General features: G+C 43.3%; 1 protein-coding gene across 2 annotated transcripts; it reads right to left on the bottom strand.

Moving 5' to 3' along the window:
• Positions 1 to 555: 555 nt before the first annotated feature.
• LOC308108625 (uncharacterized protein) lies at positions 556 to 19366 on the bottom strand (the record flags this gene model as incomplete). 2 transcript variants are annotated; one of them, XM_080461743.1, is made up of 5 exons in its annotated part: positions 18760 to 19366; positions 17857 to 18163; positions 3316 to 3386; positions 1275 to 1488; positions 556 to 1058 (listed from the first exon to the last, which is right to left on the bottom strand). In XM_080461743.1, the coding sequence occupies exons 2-5, from the start codon at positions 17969 to 17971 to the stop codon at positions 556 to 558; spliced, it is 903 nt and encodes a 300-aa protein (XP_080317869.1). In that variant the 5' UTR covers positions 17972 to 18163; positions 18760 to 19366. The 2 variants fall into 2 exon arrangements, with proteins under 2 accessions (XP_080317869.1, XP_080317870.1); XM_080461744.1 differs by lacking the exon at positions 17857 to 18163 and having other exon boundaries at positions 18760 to 19346.
• Between the last annotated feature and the right edge of the window lie 1805 nt (positions 19367 to 21171).

The raw sequence follows: 21171 nt of genomic DNA, 5'->3' as shown, positions 1-21171 counted from the left end.
AAACATTATATGGAGCTCCTGGAAAGAGTCAGCTTCACTGTAAGTAGTGAACATTGTGTCCATATGTTTGGTCTTAGCCAGAATAGCGTTCGCAGTCCTTTGACTTTGTTTTCTTTGTATCTCTGGAGCTTCAGCTTTCAGGTCTCACCCATATTAAATCAAAACACGTCCACATAATAGAGGCTTTTTTTCATGAGTATTGCCCAGCCTCGAGTATCACACATTAGTTACCAGCTGTTTGGGTAAAAACAATCCACTCTTTGATGAGGCAACAATAAATCCAGACAGAGGCTCCCCGATGACCTCCCCCTCGGTCTCTGATTGTGACCTTGGCCCTCAATTGTCCAGCTGCACCCGGCCCTCTTCCTCCTCAACAGGAAACTTTCCACAGGAGGAAAACAAGGGGCCTCAATCCATGCATCTGCTCTCTCTGTGTAACAGCACCCCCTTCTGGTCATTGAATAAACACAGGACACACTGCACAGAGCATCTACCCTGAGCACTTTGTTCAGGATGAGTGACATCTCTCCAACTCACTCTCCTGTGTGCGTCTCTTCAGCCCATGCACATGCAGCTGGCAGCGGACAGTGACTGGATGGTCCTCCACGTGGTCTGGGCGTCCATGAAGGAAACCGGCTCGTAGCGGTCGGGCCGGCAGCAGGGGTGGTTGCTGACCTTGCGTGCGGTGCGGCGAGGCAGTGAGCCATTCTCCAGCAGAGCCTTCAGTGCCAGGTCATAGTTTGTTCTGGAGGACTGGCAGGAGCCCACACAGAACTTAAACAGGACGATCTCATCTGAATCAAACCCCAGTCCCAGATCCCGGACCTTCATCTCTCGCTTCTCCACTCTGCAGTCCCTGCTGCTCTGCTTCGGGTGCCTGCTTTTACCTTTACCCTTTCTGTCTCCTCTTCCTGTCTCTTCCTCTTCCTCCTTTTCTTTCTTCTTCCTCCTCTTCTTTTTCTTAGGCGATTGAGGTTCTGTGGGGTCAGAGGAGCGTGGCGAGCGCCCCACCCAGCGGCTCCTGGGATGATCATCCATCTCATCCACTACAAAAGGGTCTGAAAGCAAAAGGAAAGAGAGGAAGTCAACAGAATATTAAGTTAAGTGCTCTTCAATACAGGTTAAAACTTTGCCTCTACTTTTACATTGAAAAGAACTTCAAATGACATGACGGAGACACACAGCAGACGTCGAGACTCAAGTCTCTTTCTATTCCAACACTGCCAAGAGGAGCCGGCGTGTTATAAATGATAATCTCATAAGAGCTTCAGTACCATATAGAGTGTGCCAAGTAGAGTAGGGGTCGCCATCATCTTCCTGCTCCTTGTCCTCCAGCACCTCTGGCAGCGTCACAGGAAGCTGTCTCTCCTCCTGGCCTCCCAGCACCTCCACAGCGTGGCCCGAGTCTGATCCAACACCAGCAGCGCCAGCTTTCATATGAGCTCCTTCCACGAGAGGCAGCAGAGACACGAGCACCCACAACAGCACCTGAGGACATAGAGGACATGAGAGATGACGAGAACGATGGCGGAATCTGTGTGGCTCACTGTGTTGCATGTAGACAGCAAGTATTTTCGTTCATAAAAGATAGTAGTTAATTCACAAGTCTGTGATCTGGAGTCAAAAAGCTCTTGTTTATCACTGCAGTTTGATATTTATTGTGAATGTAAAAGGAAAAGTGTTACATTTCTTAGCAGATCAGCCAACAGAAAACTCACTTTAGCTGTATGTTTGAAATGGGGAGAGGAATTAGCAAACAACAAGAGGGTAATATTTCAATTGAGCTGACCATCTTAAAACGGATATTTCAATTGCATCTGTAGAGCTACATAAATGCATCATAACCTACAGTTTGTATAGCAAAGCTAAGTTGTCTCTAAATTGTGTCAAACTACATTTTGTGACTTCAGACAAATTTCATTTGGTGAAATGGGGTCAAGACATTCCGTTTGCAGACCTCTACTGTAAAGATTGGTATAAACAGATATACCTGTTTACATTACAACAGGTTTGTGTTTACATGACAGTTATATCTTGAAATCCACACTTACTTTTTCTCAGTTTTAGTCTGCACAAGCAGTAAAGAAACCAAATGCCTCTTTTGTTTATTATGTAGTCAAATCTTAATTTCTTAATGAATTTGTGGGTTGGATGGTGGACAGAACATCTTCAAAACAACCCAACTAAAGCACAGTGTTTCATCAGAAACCCCATGCTTCAAAAGAAGCTAAGTAACCTAGAAGAACAAACCTATCTTAAATAAGTCTAAGACCGGGCTGAAACCAGTCCAACAGTAGGCCAGAACCCAAACTGAAAACAGACCAAAATCAGTCCAAAATGAGGCCACAAACCAGGCCATAAATAATCCAGAAATTAGTCCCAAAATAGTCCAAAACCCTGTCCAAGACATGGCCAGAACAGGCTGAAACCAGTTCAAAACCCACATGAAATTAAGACAGACAACCAAGGTAGGAATCGACAGAAACATTGAAAAGCATGCAAGATAAATAAATAAACAAATGAAACTAGTGTAACAATTGGAAGGAATCACTCAGTCAGGTCAAAAACAGTTTCCATTAGATCTGCTGATGTAAAGACTCAGACAGATGCGTATTACCGAATTGTTCTCTACACGTGTTGTTAGATATAGTGTTTAACTACATATTGTAAACATACATTTTTAGCAGCAGGAGCCTGTAGTGGTGAGCAGTACTGCTGTTTATTTGTAGGACATTTCAGAGGATATTCTACGAATGAGTTTTCCCTTTTTTTTTTGGTAAGATGTTAAGTTAAAAACCTAATTCACATTTATTATCTATTCTATTCTATTCTATTCTATGAGGAAAGTTGTGTGTCTAGCCATATGCATGATGAAAAAAGCTTGAAACAACATCATCAGTACTTTGGCTTAAGCCAATTTCATCAAAAGTGATCTCACTTGCTTTTCAGCAATACATAAGTCAAATAAGTCACCGCTTACTCCTGCAGGAGATCAAGCTCTCTCCACTGGCTCATAATTTAGCAATGAGAGCTTCGGTGCAGACAGGGCTCCATGAAGAAGCTTAGTTCAGAGCCTTACAGGGATGGATTTCATTAACAATTTATACCTACACATAACTCATCATCCGCTTCATTGTGGGCTGCACGGCTAAATTGAAAACCTATCGGCGAAGTTATTTGCAGAGGAGATGGCTTCCTATCAAGGCAGGGGTGAGAGACTGGGATGGAGGACAGAGGTTAAAAAGAAGGCCTGAAGATAAACGACAGGAAAGTGTCAAGGTGCTCCTGTTGCCGTGATGTGTGTATCTGACAAACCTTGGCCTTTGCCGACATTACAGAAGTAATCTCCTGTCTATCCTTCCTCCGAACCCTCCATCTGGTCCCACCTGGAAAGAAAGAGAAAAGAGAGGAATGTGAGAGCAAGAACAAGGCTTCATTCTGTCGGGTTTCCTCCTCCCAGAACTCCCTTTGAAAAGGGTAACATAAACTAAAGGCACAACATGCGGGCAATATGATGTCTATAGATTCACAATTGTCCAGATACTGTAAAAAAAAAAAAAAAAAAAAAAAAAACTGTCCCGTGGGCCCCTGAGCAACCTCACATGTCACATAAATCATGTCCTCAATGCCTGAGGACAGTGTTTTTGTTGCTGTTTCAGTAAAAGGCCTGTGTTTGCTGCCAACCAGTGTGGCTAGTGTCGGCTTGTCTGTTCATACATCCCTGCAAACAGCCCCAGTCCGGCAACAAAAGGCCGCATCTGCGATATACTTGTCAAAGGCATTCTTCAGGGTTATGCCTGTGGCAGAGGTACAAGCGGGGGGACCCAGGCATAGCGAGAGCACTTCATGGAGGTCCCACACAAAAAAACCCACAGAGATGCCGGACAGGTGATAAGAGATGTTACGGATGCAGATGTTTATATATAGTACGTGCAGGGTAGAGGACTGCGCTCGCTGTGCAGCGGCCATAACATGAGGTCATTGTGCTTTGTTGTGGCCCCCGAAAAGTCAGACTCAGTGGAGGTTAGAGCATCACGTAGTCCTGAAACAGGAGCAAGTCGACGTGACGAGATTGTGTAAGTGTTCTTTCTTCTTCCATCTGATGTCGGAGCAAAAGAAAAGTGAAAAGCTCGTCAGTGAAGAATAGTTACAGGAAGTAGACAGTCTTGTGTGTCCTATCGTGGCGACTTCAGGAAAAAGAAGTAGATTTGATTCATCCAATGTAAACTAGGAATGATGGTGTGTAAAGTGTAAAGAGAGCTTTCCCTCTGCTGTTGCATTATGTTATACAGTTAATGTGATTATTCATTAAAGCATACTGCACTCATTTAATGAGCCAGTCTTCAAGAAGAAATGTTCTTGTCACTCGCATCAGGGCAGAAGGTTCCGCCTCTTTAGGATATGGGAGCAACACAAAAAGTCGATATTTTACATTGACAAAACTTTAAGCTAAAAAAAATGTTAAATTCTGAGTCTTTGAAGTCTTTTACCCCTTTCAATTCAAACGCTGGTCACTGGTGTCAGGAATATATACAATGACATTTTAGTTCTAGGATATTAGGAAATTCAATGGGTTTTCAAAAATGTAGAATTTGAGAATTGTATGAGGAGAGAAACCTGGCAGAAATGGCATTTTGAAAGTGACTTTTTATTGAAAATATTGGACAAAATCCAGATAAATAAGTTTATTTATTTTGAGCGTTAAATTCAGGAATAGAAAAACATGTGAGCATAAAGTCTGTTCAGAACTGTCCAGGAGCTGCTGGTGAACCGTTATCTCAGAGCTTTACATAATTCTGAAAAACGGGCAAACAAGAGCCAGATAATGATTGATATCTATACATTATAGTTTAAATAATGGTTGTGAAAACTGCTAATACTGCCCAGCCAAGGTTCCCAATCCGGCCTACGGGATGCCCTAGTGGGGGAAGAACCCCTACCGCAGTGAACTGGAGTTGTTGTTCTGCAGCAGTAAAAGTTAGTACTTCATTGAAACTAAAATTGTATGTAGGAGAGTGTGAACATCAAGTCGCAGTAAAAAAAAAAACAGAATTTAAGAAATGTGAACATTTTCAGGAACATTTTGTATTGTCATAATTTATAGGCCACCAGGCTTTCTGCCAATTTGAAACTGAAATAAACTGTATGTATGTGGCCCCTATAAATCATGTTGTACTAGCGATTGACTAAACTGAGATGATACTTGATACTTGACTCTTTGGCTACTAAATTAACTGGATTCCTATTGATATTTCTGAGTGTGTTTCTGAGGCTTTTTTTTAAAGTCACTTCCACATTTTAGATAAGGAACTTTTTCAATATTACTGTGTATGTATCATGTTTCTGATTGTTTTGAGTTTTATAGCTATATCGTTTTTTCACTTATTGGTATGAGGATAGGAGGTAAAAGTGCTCTCATCAAGAATAGGAAACTCCAGAAATGTTTGGATGCATTAAAATGTTTTCAGTATATCATTTCAGGTATTCGCCGTCATAGCCCAACTTTAAAAACTTTAAATTATGACAGTGACTTGCTGTTATATCTCTTTTTCACTTCATTCAGGTTATGTTTTCACTTTTAAATATACCTTTTAAAAATGTTTCTCCACCTGGAAGCAAATAAATTCATCATCAAACTTGTTAATATGTGAATAAATGGTCTAACAGGACCTTTTTTCTGGCCACAGTGGCCTCCGGCATCCTTGAAACCACATCTGTCATCCCCGAGACGCTTTGTATTGCCTCGGCACTGAACTACGGAAACACTACACACCCGCTGTAACATACTCCAGCATGTACTGTTCATTTGTTTTCAGATCACAGCGATATGAAGCGCACTATGTTTATTTAACATTCAAAAACAACCACAACAGTTCTGCCTGTGCAGTCAGATGAAAGACTGACGAAAGTTTATGGATCACCGGCTGTGGAAAGGCTTGTTGATGCATTTATGCCACATTCTGCACTTTGCAGGCAAAGTGAAGCAGCACGCTGAATGGCGAGTGAGTGAAGAGGACGAAAGAAGACAATGTGGGCACGATTTAGACTTAGTCATAATCAAACTGTCCTGACTCAGCAGCTCTCCATCTCCTCTGAGCAGCTCTCGAATCAAACAGTGAAGTGAAGCAGGACAGACGGCTGCAGATCCTCACTCAGGTCTCAGGAGAGGTGGCGCTTTAAGCCCCTGATGCCACAGCTGGGAGCGTTTATCCCCCTTTTTTTTTTAGATCAACGTGCTGGGAGTCTACATGGGGTTGTCTGCTGGTTCGTTTCACCCCACAATGTTTACAGCCCCACGCCTCCAGCCTTCTTGGAGATGAGACAGGTGGGAGGAGCAGACGGGCTGAAGAAAGGAAGACTAGAAGGAGCGGGACACCGGTCCTGAGGAGCTGCAGACTGACACTGTTGATGATGTGTGTGTGTGTGTGTGTGTGTGTGTGTGTGTGTGTGTGTGTGTGTGTGTGTGTACAGTTTCACATTCAACGCTGCATATATCTACGTGTGTTTAGATAGCTAAACATGTGTTCTCCGCTTGTTTTGCTGATTAAAGCCTTCAGTTTGTCCAGTGGCCTGCCTGACTGCAGCAGCGTGAGCGAGTTACTTGTCACCTCTCATTTAGTTCGTTGGTCCTCTGCGCGAAAGTCGATGTTCCCAGTTAGTTAAGTGGATAAGCTCTCCAGAAGCAGGAGCGAAACCATAAAGCAGAGTCAGAGAATATTACAGGAGCTGGTTGTCTATTTCAAATAGAGCTTAAGTGCTCGACGAGCATGGTACATAGATTTTTCTGTCAGGGATTTTATGACGTAAAAAATTAAGGTATCATTTTAAAGAAGCTTCCACAATCCAAGCAACATCACAGCAATATGTACAAAACTACTCGCCACTGCGTTCAAGCCTTCAGCCCCATAGTAACTGCATGCTCAGTCAGAACTGTGTGAAGACATGTACAGTACCATAAAAATGTGTGATTTTGGGGGGTAAACAGCACCTACAGTTTGCTAGAACCACAAAGCAGAGGTCAAAACCAAACAGCTCATTACAGCGACCTGGAAGTCATCATTCACAGTTTCTATTTTCCTGCAAATGAAAATTGCAAGCATATGTAGAAAAAAAAAATCTCAATATTGTGAACATACACTGCATACTCAAATATAATTAAAATCACAATTTAAGAAGGAGTTGTTAAACCAGGTCATTAGTCCAAACGCATTGGAGAGCAGGAAGACACAAAGGGTCTTTATTTCTACCACCAAACTGAACTTTCTGTTCAGCTGCTGCCATCTTACATTTAATGCGGCGTCTGTGACCTCAGATGGGACCTTTAGCCACAAAAGATCCATAAACCTCACACATTGAAGAACGAAAGAAAGAAAGAAAGAAAGAAAGAAAGAAAGCCAACTCTGGTGATATTGGCCTCCTATTAGAGACGCGCTCTGTTCGGCCTCGTGCGCGTGCACGGAATGTTCTGACCCGCAGCTTTAACCTGTCACTACCGTGGTGCCTGATTGCAGGAGCAAGGATAAAAACAAGAGTACGGTAAATCACTGCCGGCTCAATAAAAGACACCTGCGGTGTAAGAGGAGATGCAGGAGAGAGAGGCTGAACACCAGGAGAGCCGCCTGATCACTGCCAGACACTGAGAAATCTGGGGAGGTCCTGCCAAGTGTGATGATATCTGCCTGGCCTGAAGCTCTGCATATATGCATCCAGAGCCGAGTGAAAACTGGTTCGGTAACTTCACCTTAATCTTGCATGTATCACCCAGGTTGATTCAGTCTAATATGTTTTCCTGACAGTGTCACCCAGGAGCTTTCTCTTTGGATTGACTGGCAGTTGATTAAAGCGAGGCGAAGAATAGATATGTGATTTGGTACTGTATGAAAGTATTTCAACAACTTCTCTTTGTGCTTTACTTTCTCCCGTTTCTCCCTTCTCCTTCTGTCTCTCATTTTCATGCTTCTGATTTACAATGTCATACAACTTAAATGTATTTTTTCTCTTGTTAAGTGTGCTTCCCGCCCCTTCGAGACTAAACCAATTTCACTCTTCAGCAGTTAACCACATCATGTCTTAGCTGTGTGAGGCAAAGGAAGAAAAGGACGGGGGGAGCATTAAGGGGAATGATATCGAGAGAGGGAAAAAAAAAGAGTGATAAGAGTCAGGAGAATTAAAAGGAGGAAATAGGTTAGCATTGAGGGGAAAGCAATAATAAAAAGAATAACTGAAGCATTAAATGGCAGAAGTGTAAAAGCAGAGATAAGGGTGAACAGGGGGAAGTGGGAGAGAGTGCAGAAAGAGAGCGCAGACTGGAGCCGGTCACTCTGTAATCCCATAATCCCTGGCAGGCAGGCAGGATGTAATTGCTCGTTAGTGCCAGTTTCTACTCTGAGGCCTGTCACTGCTGGAAAACCACAGAGCGCCGTTAAAATGAGAAACAGATAGAAGGTCCCATGCTTCGGTTAAGATAGGCAAGCAGGGCCCCAACCCAGCCCCGCCACCTCCAAAACACACACACATGTGCCCACACACTCCTCATGTTCGCTGCGAGTCTTTCTTTTCCCAAAGTAATCCAACCTCAGCAACAAAAATACATGAAAATCATCTAACTTCTGTTCATTAATCAAACGGTTCCTGCGCACACACATGCAGTGGAGCCCACACACAAGGGGGCAGAGGTAATCGGAGGTGTGGACGCCGCAGCGCCGGGAGGAGGATGGCGAGGAGAGGAGTGAATCTGTATGACCTCAGTCGTCTCCACGTTTCTCTCACCAGGTGGTTTCGTTAACTGACTGACAGCTCTGAGAGTCTTTCAGGCCCGCAGCAGATCGTGAAGCTGGAGGGGAGGGGGAGAGATGCAGGAAGGCTGAAGGATCTGTGAGGAGCTCTGGAGGGATTCAGGCTTACTGGAAACCACCAGAACCAAGGCTGCTTCTGCTCACAAACGGAGAGGTGATACATCTCGTCCTCCACTCACTGACTGTTGTCTTCTCCAGTTGCTCAGTTGTTCCTCGGATGCCTTCATTAAACTGTTTGGTTTAAGTTAACATCTAACTGCCATTAACTCCAGAGGATATTTCCCTCTATTCCAACATTTTATAGCTGAACCTAATCAAAAACCCCACAGTAAAGTATTTAGACATATAATCAAGAAGCATGATCCTACATTGATGGAGACAATGATCCCAGAAACGTGTCATCTTGTTATCATACTGTGTGGATACTAACATTTGGATGTATTTTAGCCTATTTTCAAGTCATCAGTCTTGTTTTCAGATGATTATAGTGACGAAAGAAAAATTAAATAAGCATGGATCATGATTCATCTTAGCACCTAACAGTCACGAGGGAATTGGGGAGAAATGGGACCCAGTACACACATATACCCACTTCAAGAGGCATAAACAGTCTTTTCATGGCTTTAATGCAGCTATGCAGTGTGTGATTTTGGCCAGCTCAGAGGGAGAGATGGCAGCCGGTGTCATGATCGCTGGATAGAACGATGGAAGAGACACCGACGCTGCACCAACACACCAACAGTTGGCAGATTTCAAAGGAGGAAAAAAGTTGGACGACAAACAAACTGATCCTCTTCCCTGCACAGAAATGCTACTAGAACAAGTGAACAAACACTAAATTAACTAGATTTCTTCATGTGCTGGTGGTGTGCATGAAGGATGTTATGGATAACGCTGCGCGTCTTCTGGGTCATGCGCCCAGACTTACTGTTGTACCCAACTTGATGAAATTCACATCGTGCAGCAGAGAAAATTAATAAACTTCTGACTGCTTAAGTCACAGAGTTAATAGGAGCCATCAATAGTATATTTATGATTGTTTTTTTGGGGCATTTTCTGTAATTTGCGGTCATTTTAACTCATACAATATTGTTTTGCACATTTATAAGGCTGTATCGAGTCTCTGACACCATTAAGAGCCATTTTGTGTTTCTTTTGTGTCTCTTAAGGGTATTTTTCCTCCGACTAGGTTTATTTGTACATCTTTTAGTGAACGTGTCTGTCTGAGTTCATTTTGAGTCACAATGAGCTTAATTTTAGTCTCATGGAGGTTTTTTTGTGTCTTTCACACGACATTTTGCATCTCCGGGTTGTTCTTTCTGCATGTCATTCAGAGACATTACATTTCTCTGGTGTGTTTGCATTTTGTAAAAAAATCATTCCTCACTCTATTTCAGTCAATTGTGAACAATGATGTGTTTGCAGCTTGTTGCTTCATAGATACAAATAATAAGGGAACATTTTTTTAAATATTTTGAAATGACGTTTTCAATATGCCAATAATCAGCATGTGCTGCGCCAACCAGCCACATGTTCAGTGGAACAATACTTCCTTTAAGCTTCACCTGCAAGGTTAAACACTACAGGCTGGGCCTCGTTAGAAGTACCTATTAGAGGTAGACTTATTGGTCGCCTGATGGTAAACCTGGACTCTGATTTACTTCACTGACCCTGCAGCTTCCTCTTTGGATACAAAGAGAGGAGAAACGTGTCTAATGGTTGGTGGGATAAATGAAGCACTTATGGTGGAGAACAATGTGTTTGAAGTGTTACAGTACCAGATTAACGCCCTCACACGTTTAGGTTCGGGTTGCCAAAATAGAGTTACTGCAGGTCGTGGAGGTGCAAGGATCAGTGGGTCACAACAACCACTATAAAACCTATTTTTCCCTGGGACATAAAAGCTTCATGCATGACCAGTGCGTTAACCTCGTGCTGCGACCCTGATGGCATCATTATGACAGACAGACGAGAAGAAATCTGTCATTATATGAGCCCCACTAATGGAAACATGTTGTCACTGGGAAACAGAGCTGGAGCTGCAAGAGAGGAAATCGGTTTTATTCTGTCACGAAGCAAATGCCAATAGACTGAAAACGGAATTAAGAAAGAAACAAATTCATCTCAGCGGCTTGGTAATTCTGCTGCTTCAGGGTGTGAGACCACACGTTAATGCCTCCAGCTAACAGAAATAAATCACCCTCTGCCTCTTGCTTTCATCGTTCTGTTCTTTTCATGGCGAGTAACCACCATGCTCAGTGAACTGTTCATGTAATCATTGTAACTGTTGTTGGCAGGCTCACTAACAATCTCCTGAATAGATCTCCCACCTCCTTCGCATTGTGTGTCCTTGCATCAATCTGTCAGTAGCACTTTAATAGCAGTGTCCACTGGATATATTTCACCAAATATAAACGCTCAGAAATATACCGTAATATTATTGATGCTTGTCAGAGATGCCACCAGCAAATGTGACCTACATGTTCTGGTCCTGTTCCTTCCTTCAAGGCTGCTGGACAGCTATTTTCAAACAGCTCTCTGAGGCATTACATATTGTGTTGACACCATGTACAGACACAGACATTTGGAATATGTCTAAGCCAACGAATAACAACAGCATTGCCTTTGCGTCTTTGTTAGCACAGAGGAGAAAACTAAGTGGAAATCACCGTGTGCTTCTAAAGTATCTCTCTGGCTCAAAGACCTCGTGCTTTTACTAAACCCGGAGAAGATTAAGCACTTTGAAGCGAACATCTGTAAAATTTGATATTGCTCGGGGCCCAGTGATTGACGATACATTTCAATTTGAAGACTCTGCAGGACAATGAAAGCACTGATGCACACTTTGTCAATAGAACTGAACATTTTGTTACAGACAACCCATCCATTAGAGAGAGAAGGGTAATTTACTATCAGTTATAATTGTATATTGAGTTTCTTCTGTAATTGTGGGAATTTTGGGGTAGAACCAAATGGGCTGGATGAGGTACAAAAAGGGGGGAAATGATTTAGAATACCTAAATGTATGTGGCACAGTGTAACCAGTGGATATTTTGGGGGTAATAATGCTGCAAATGCACGCAAATGGGACTGCAGGTTGGGCACCACAGTGTCGTTGGTACACATGCTAAGAAGAATAACAAAAAGGCTTTATTAAAGGAACCTCTGTGACTTTTCTTCTTGCTTATGTGGGAACAACCATAAAAATATGCCCACTTTTGTTTCTGGTAGAACGATGTGTCATTGCATGGCAAAAACTTAAAAGTTGAAAGTTTAGCTATACATTTACTTACTTTTATAAATGAGGAAACTTGCTGCACTCGTATGCTCGTGCTCATATTTTCAGACTACGTAATGTTGACGGAGACAAAATGCTCACAGGACGACAACTCCCCTCAGCACCACAGAGGAATTTATTTGCCTTTTAAGAGTTCACGACTTTACAGATTTAGCTTCCTCTTCTACTTTCCTCACACTTTTAAAACAAAGCCAGTGACTGATTTACCACAAAAACTCTAACGAACAGGCCGTACTCGAGACCAAACAGCAGTATCGGTTAGCAGCTTGGTCGTGAACTTATTGCAGCTGAACAGCTTGACGCTTCCGCCAGGAGAGACGAAGGGTGAACAGAATAGGTGAAAGCTGAGGACACATTTTCCATTTGAACTCAAACACAAGTGAATAAATGTCTCTTGCCACATCAACAGGATTTCCTTGTTGGAAGAACACCGAAGCAGCTCTCGCAAAAGAACCAACTAATGCAGCTTTGAAATCTGAACTAGTATCTATATGTTTGCAGAGAAAGGAGAGAAAAAAGGGAGTGAGTGTAATGAAGCTGCTTGGATTTTCCACCTCAGCTGTAGTTTTACATCGTTCAACAGCCCCAAGACAAGATTAAGCTTGCAGGGTCATTGGAAAGTTTAGCTAATGTGCAGTTACAACTAATTACCCACACGGAAACCCACAACGCAACAGACTTGTAAGCGTCTTGTGACCCGATCAGGTAAATTAGAAGGGACATCATCATCTGCGGTGCAAGGCCGGTTTTTCCCATGAGCTCCCGGATCGAGGCAGCCTCCTGATGCGACACATCTGTGTCCTCACCGTCTCGCTCCCCTTCACTTTGTTTCTTACTAAGGCTGCTTCACAGTGTCCCTGACCCTAATAACCCAAATTCCTGCCTGATTAAGTTGGTTTTAAAAGGAAGCCACACAGAGAGCGGTTGGGTGAGCCTCACCTTAAATGGGAACACATTTTAGCTGTGTTGGAGCTATGATCAGAGGGTAGGATTTCACTTTCCGGTGTTTGTGAGGACGGCAGCGCTTTAACGGCTGTCGAGAGGACAAATGGGAGAATCAAGAGGAGTGAAGACAAAGAGATAGCACACAACTGTCCCGATGTGTAAAAGTTATACTTCCATCAGTACGGACACAAACAACCCCAGATAATTCTAGTACAAGTCCGCACAACCTTTCCCGCTCCCATCTTGTGATGTTGTTTTTTCCTCTAAATCAAGGCAACACTGAGCCTGCATGAACCATCAATGACAAAACATGATCTCTCTCTCTCACACACACACACACACACACACACACACACACACACACACACACACACACACACACACACACACACACACACACACACACACACACACACACACACACACACACACACACACACACACACACACACACACACACACACACACACACACACACACACACACACACACACACACACACACACACACACACACACACACACACACACACACACACACACTTGTGTCTGGGTGAAGCAGCGCTCTCCAAAGTGTTTCCGTGTCGCCCGCTCGCGCCCCAGACAGGCTGGGTTTAATGACCCGGGCTGATAGTTCAAAGTGGCCCTCAGACGCTATGATTAATGAATGTGACCTGCTAATTTCAGAAGAATACAGCTTATTGTATCAAAACGCACTTTCACAGGCACAAACATTGCACTGGGCTAGTTAACATTCTTCTGTATTTGGAGAAAAAGTTGTTTTAAGCGGCGAGATTTTCAGATAAGGACAGGAGTTTGCTTTATGTTTCATCAGCGGCTCTGAAAGTATTAAGCGCTGCTTTGTTCTGAATAATTTAAGCTGTTTGAACTTGAAGAAGCCAGAGTGCTCGACAACAACAACAACAACACAGTTCAAGATCAGAGACAGACATAATGCGCTTTACACGAGATTGTCCACGGCCACAAAAGAAAGGGCCCAGAAAACAGAAGTAGCATGGGAAGCATTTGTCTGAAAGAATACATCTAACAAATTGAAATTCCTTTTTGTCAGATCATGCCTCCTTCAATTTGCCCTGAAGGAATCACTGTGGTTCGTTGCGTACTCTAAGCACTTCCAGATTGGAGTTGCCCTGTGGCACTTCAGGTTGCATAATCAATCTCTCTCACTGCACTCTCTCCATTAGAGCCGGGACAAAACAACCAGAGTAACGTTACAAACCGATGCTGAGACACAGCTGAAGACGTGGCACGCCACACACACCACACAGCCATCTTTCAACCACAGACCGCCTTTAACAGCTGATAAAAACACTCCGACAACTTCTGGTCATGTTTGTGTTTTCACTCACACTTTCTGTGTGTCTCAGGAATCAGCTGCTTTGTATATTTTTATCTACTCGCAGCATCACTGAAGTCACATTACAAGACTTTGGGCTCGATTTAATTCTCCAAACAGCAAATCTGTAAAATTGTATTTAAATTCAGACCCTGCCCGTGGCGATAAGAAGTAACTGCAGTTGTGTTTTTGGACTCCAGTTCCCAGAGAGCTGAGCCGTGTCACACCTACTTAAGTTCAAGTTTAGTCTGTGGCTTTACCTGCTTCACCCACACCCCTTGATTTTTACAGTCAATGACGGGTAAAGAAAACATAGTCCCCCATTTGTAAGGAGCAAGCATTTGTGGGATGAGCAGCGGTACGTTCTCAAATTTCAAAACGTTCTCTGCTAATTACAAACCATACATGATGCTTTGTAAATGAAATATATATGTATATATTTATCAGCAATAATCAAGTTATTCTGTGCGAATGTGAAAACTTTCATCAGCAGACCACCAGCTCAGTCCTCATCATTCTCCAATAGAGAATGACTTAAGAAAGCCTTTCGCACGTCATCAGAGTTACTTTAATGAACTATCAAAATGTTTCTTTGAGAAGGAGTGATACTACCATGACTTTTACACAGAGACCTTCATTTGACTCCCATTTAAACCAAATGTTGAACTTTTCAGGCTCTGTAAAGCCGATCACCCACACCTGCATGTGCCAGTAAGGATCTGACGCACATCGGGTGTAAAACTAGTGCAAATCAAACATATAGATCACACGATCTGCTACGGTGATCCCAGAAGGAAAAAGCTCAATTGTGTTACTACAACGATGTGTTTGTGTAAAGTAACATGAACGACCAGGCCAAAGGAATCAACCAACTCATTTTGGTGTCTAGACCAATCAAAAAGTAATATGTCACTAAAAAACATGACACTGGTTTTCTTTAATAGTGGCTTTGAACAAGGATTGCTTTGAGTTTTACTACAAACCAACATCATTTGTATCATGACTTCCATCTTCACAGATGTGGTTGATAATGTTTCCATGCCCGTGAGACTTAAAGGAATAAAAAAAACCACCATGTGCTTGGTGGTTATTGTGTTTTAATAAGCATAATAGTTTATTAAGTGATTCACTTAAAATCCATCACTGTTGAAAGCCAATAATATACATAGTGTTTATTTCATCTTTTTAAAAACGGAATTATTGAAGTAGACACATTTACTTCTCAGGAAATAATTATCATTATTATAAGTGGATACTTCATTGATCCCCTCAGGGAAATTGTTTATCTAGGTTTGACCAATCCTAATGATGGATTAACCTTTAGCACACGTGCAGTGCTGGGGAGCTGCTGGGGGTCCGGGGCCTCACTCAGGAACAGTGATATTCTGCTGGTAGTGGGATTCAAAACTCAAATCCTCAAACAAAAGCTCGCTTTTCTCTCATCACATCTTAAGCCACCACTGCCTCGAGGTCAGAGAAATACATCAGGTTAATTTGTACTGCAGCACTAGGAATTTATCCTGGGTTTGGTACTTTGTTCATTTTGAAGGTATATTCCTCTGTGTAGGTGGATATGTATGATTGAATATAAAATAAACAATAATTTGACTCACCTGGATAAAGTTGTTGAGTTTTTAGTCAGAATGTGGCCTAAATATCCCGGATAACTTCATTGTTGTGTTTTATAATGAACCATTGTGTGGTAATAGAAGTCTGGTTTTAAAGGAAGACAAAAATCAGAGAAAGAAAATCTGTATTTTAAATCAAACACACTTTCTTTTTATTTTAAACTGACTGAGTTTATTTGTGAACTGTACTCTTTCCCACTTGGTCCTCTTTTGTTTGTCAAGCTATGTTGCTGTTGTGTTTTATTTGGCAAATCTGATGAGAAAGAAATAATCTTGCTTCATAAAAAAGAACCTTCAATCACTAACATGATTGAGAGTATTTAACTAAAGGCATAAAGATAATATTATAAATAATAGCTGGAGGCTCAGTGAGGACAGAGGACTTAGAATAATGTATGATGGTGTTTTTTTATATAAATGAATGGTGATAATATTAACCTGTTTTGAACGTGAGCCTTTGACTCTGTGTGAGTCTGACAGGCAACAAAGAGCAGCATCAGAGCGAGAAAGAGTTAAACCTGGAACGGCAACAAATGGCAAGCTAGTCCTTGTAAAGCTGCATGCCAGTTAAAACAAACCAGACCACACATCAGCAGGCTGCTGGTAAAGAGAACATGCCGGCCCGTCGTACCTGACCCTCGACAGGACTGCTGACCCTGTGACCTTTGACTAGAGGAAGTGAAAGCTGTGGCAGCGTGACGGGGGAGTGCGACATGCCTGAAACACAGTAGATACTCCCGCGCTCGGCCTGAGAACAAACCGGGGAATTTAAAAAACCTCCAGTGAAGAAAAGCATTGCTGATTCACTACATGTTCTCACACATTTTAAAGACATTTGGTGAGGGACGCCTGCTGAGGAAGTGTGGCATGTCTCGGATGATGCCAAAGCTCTAGGACACACAGAGATTCATCAGATCCTTCGGGAAGAAGCGGAGATGTTGAAAAACGCCAGAGCAAGAGTCGGCTCTGAGAGGCCAGCCTCCCTCAAGACTATTCTCATCTGCGTGTGTGAGTGACATTGTATGTACATGACTGTGTGAGTCAGAGGGCCATTGAGTCACTGAAGAAGTATGAAAGTCCATCTACAGATGTGTGAGTCAGTGAGACATCGTCTAGTTTCCTTTATATCTTTAAGCAGATAGATTTTGACAGCTTGGGACGCTAAGTATAGCAAGCTGAAAGTGTCAGGGAGATTAAGAGAACTTAACCACTGATTCATGCCTAAACCCCCCCCCCCCCCCCAATCCCCCCCAGCATCTGGAGAACTGTGATATTCAGATTTCTAGCCCACCACAGAAGAGGGTCACTTTGAAAAAGTTCCTGACTGTCACATTTTCCTCTTCGGCCATCACAATTCACAGACCCAAAATATCGCAGTCACCCTGATTTATGTTCTTACTCCATTCAGTCCCAGCACCCTGTAAACACTCCAGACCATAAATTATGAGAAGTTGACTTTATACAGAGCAAACACCTCCAATGTCCTCCTCTCAGACAGCATTTCACAAACACCCCGCACAATAAACACTAAATCGAGTCCCACTGGATCCAGGACGCACTGACCCTGAGAGTGAGAGGAGCTTGACGCAGCTGGCAGGTGCGTGCTGCGAGGTTCAGAGCTCCGCGAAAAGCCACTGAAGTGAAAGGAAATCAAACATCAAACAGTCATTTCACTGTTGTCTCAGCAAACACGAAGACAAGAGCGGAGACCTGCTTTCACGGGATCATCCCGCATGAAAACACCCAGTACTGCTGGTCAGAATTACCACGAGGTCCCTCTAAATCATTTTTCTACACATAACTTTTTGAGGATGTGAGTGGAGCCTTATCTTACCCGTCGGCCTGTGCGCTTTCTGCTCCAAGTGCGCACCTTGGAGGGAGGGAGAGGCGCTTCTTCCTCGCTGGGTGCAGCTCATGTTTGGGTCTATCCATACGCTGCGGCGCGTCATGTTTTACAACGTGCTGTCACGGCTTGCAAATGTTCAGGGCTGGCTGTCTCCTTTGAGGCTGAAGCAAACTTGAAGGATCCATCTAAAAGCGGCTCGGCTTCAACGCGAAAGGCGCCTCCTCCTTTGTGCGCGGCCAAAATGCCTTTTGGCTGGCCAGTGTCCTGTCACGGCTTCTCTCAAACCCTCAGCACCCTGAACAAGAACAGAGAGAGGACTGAGCACTGACTGATGGCCTCGGGCTTTCATTCATCTTTTATAGCAATTCCAACTTTCATGTAACATTTGCGTAATGTCTTTCTTAATTTCCATAATGATTTTTTTATGTTTGGAAAGCAGCTGCGTTTATGTCAAACGTATTTTTATTTTTGACTTATTTTAGCCTTGGAATAATTTTAAAATACCTAAAATACATCCTAATAATTTATCTAATTTGAAATGTTTTTTATTTATTTTTTGTATTTATTCAAATCAGTTTAGGGCGAAATAGGAGAGCAAATAAGTCCGTAAGATCAACATTTTGCAGGCGCTCCGAGCTTTCCAGGACGAGGAAAATAAACTTTACAGCTGACCGGTGCAGCCAAGCTGGAGTCTATATAAAGTCTAATTAGGTAGGAGTTTGTTTGCGGTGACATAAACAATCTACACTGAGAGAGAGCGAGAAAGGGAAAGACAGTCAAACAGTCAGAAGTGTTAAAAATGTTTGCCCTCAATCTGCTGCCGCTGCTGACTCACAGCCAAACCATCGTTTAATGAAATGAAGCCAGTTTTTCAGGCATGACTCTCCTTACCTCCAGTAACCTGTTGGGTCTTGCTTCCAAACAGCTCGTAAGGTTAATGAGTAAATAGCAGCACGACAAAATTTCTCACAACACGCTTTGCGTGTCTTCTAACTGAAGTCAAGGTCGACACTGAACCAAAACGTCCGTGGAAAATTCTGCGCGCTCACATTATTCTTTAGTACAACAACCACAGGGAAGTCTTGTCGTCTTCTTCTTCTTCTTCTTCTTGTTCCGTTGCGTGACAGCAAGATCACAGTTGATTTGGATTTCAGACCGAAAAAATGTTTGCCTTTCGGCCAAAATATTTGGCTCAAAATTCAAAAGTCCGCACGTCGCGCTTTTACGCAGAAACGATTCGCATCTCCAAGAAAGCGTGTCTCTTGTTTTGTTTTTGTTTTTAAATTTTAAATATCAGTCTCTTACTTTGGACTCTCGTATCCAGTTATCGGAGACCGAGCCGCTCCTGAGTCTTCGGCAGCACTCCTCTACTCAGCTACTAAACATTGTCTACATGCCCCGCAGGACTGCAGGCTATGCGTAAAAACAGCGTGCCGCTCCGCCTGGCTGTCAGAGACTTTGTGAAACCGGAGCGTGGTGGCGGCTGCACAAAGTGCTCGGAGTTTTTTAGCCCATCCACAAGGCTCATATGTCTTTTTGTTCGTGCGCTGGGAGCAGGGAGGGAGGAGGGGAACTATTGTCACTAAATGATTTTTGAAAAGTATTCCAATGGAGGAATTCGACAAGAGACATTTACACTCCAAGACTGATAAATATCGTGCTTTGCACTAGATTCCGCTTGAAGATACACACTAAGAGACACATATGTGGGGACAGATTGTGGGTCTTTGGGTAGATCAGGTAGCAAACCCCTCCTGCAGAGGAACAAGACACTCAGACTAAATGAGGTCTGCTGATATTTTGCTTCTCCTCTGTCCTTTCGGGCTTCTCACGCTCTGTCCAGCAGGCCAATATTCTATTGTTTTTACCTTCGCGTGATTGAATGCATCCACCTGTTGGATGTCATTCTGCACACACAACCACACACAGATGTTTGCAACCTTGTCGCTAGTGTTTGCCCTCCAGTGGCCACCAGAGCCGGTTGTGTCACCTGCTGCCAAGCCTGATGGATGACCAAACCAAGTAAGAGAGAAAGCGCCTCAAACTATGCACCTCTCCCTGTCCCTCTCAACCCTGGAGGTTTGTCCATTCCACTCTGCAGCATCCACCCACCGGCACGGCAAAAGGACCTGAAGCGGAGGCACTCCCTGCCGGGCAAACACGAAGGCCCGCCAGCACAAAAGGCTGGGTAAACAGCTCCTTAGCTTTCCTCTCCGGGCCCACTCTCCACACCAAGGTAAAGACAAATGCAGGGAGGATCCCTGGTCGCTGCCACAGCTCTATTAATAGCAGGGACCAACAAGGCAACAATGCACACAGCTGAGGTGCCTGACATGGAGGAATGTACCATCAGATGATAAGGATGATCTCAATAACAACCAGAGGAAGCAAAGACCTCCTAAAACATCCATGAGATTTCTACAAAGGTGTCAAAACGGAAACATCATTTCGAATCTGGCCTAAAACAATTGAGTGCCAGGATATTTTAACACATCAAATTGACCATTTCAATTTCCCCTTATACAAAGATCTGCCAAAATCTCAGAGGTGCAAAGCAAACCCATCACCCCCATTGAAGTTTATTACTTGGTCAACTAAAACATCAAGCAGGTGGCAGAGTTTCAGCAGAGAGCAGCACACATTTCAGAAGCGTGTGTGTTTGTTTTTAAGTGTGTTTACACCATCCATCACTATGTGCAATGGCAATGAACTTGTTCACCATTGTAAAAGGGATTTGCAGCATGACACTGTTTGTACACCCACAGTTAAACCCCAGGCAAGCAAAACACACAAGTATCCTCAGTGAACGGCGTGCAAAAAACACACGCACACGCACGCACACACACACACAAGTTCAGACTTTCCTTCTGGCAAGCCGCACTAACATGACAGCTGTGGTGGAATTTTTCATTTCCTCGAAAGAATATAAAGATGAATTTATGAAGCATACAAACACAAAATAGATGACTTTTGTGTTTTTCTTTAATAATTTGTCAGGTGAAAGTGGAAAATCGCTAAGATCCACAAAATAAAACGGTTCTTTTGGGATGTGCTGAGCGGTTTTCACGAGGCCTGGGTGCAGGTTGAGGCCTCTCGTGCTGGCTCGCCCTCCTCGGTTCAGCACCGGATGGGAGAGGGAGGGTGGGTGGTTTGGATTCAAGGTGGTGATGCTGGAGGGAGACAGGGAGGAGAGCGGCTGTGCTCTTCCAGATGTGATGTGAAGGAGAGTTAAAGGTTATTTCTTTATTTCCTCCAAGGGTTTCTCTGGTTTCTTCTGAAGCCACAGGTCATTGCTCTCCCGGC

This window comes from Lipophrys pholis, assembly GCF_963383615.2.
Source record: "Lipophrys pholis genome assembly, chromosome: 1".
NCBI classification, from domain to species: domain Eukaryota; kingdom Metazoa; phylum Chordata; class Actinopteri; order Blenniiformes; family Blenniidae; genus Lipophrys; species Lipophrys pholis.
The sequence above is the reverse complement of the archived record's forward strand: the minus strand, read 5'-3'. Positions and strand labels throughout refer to the sequence as shown.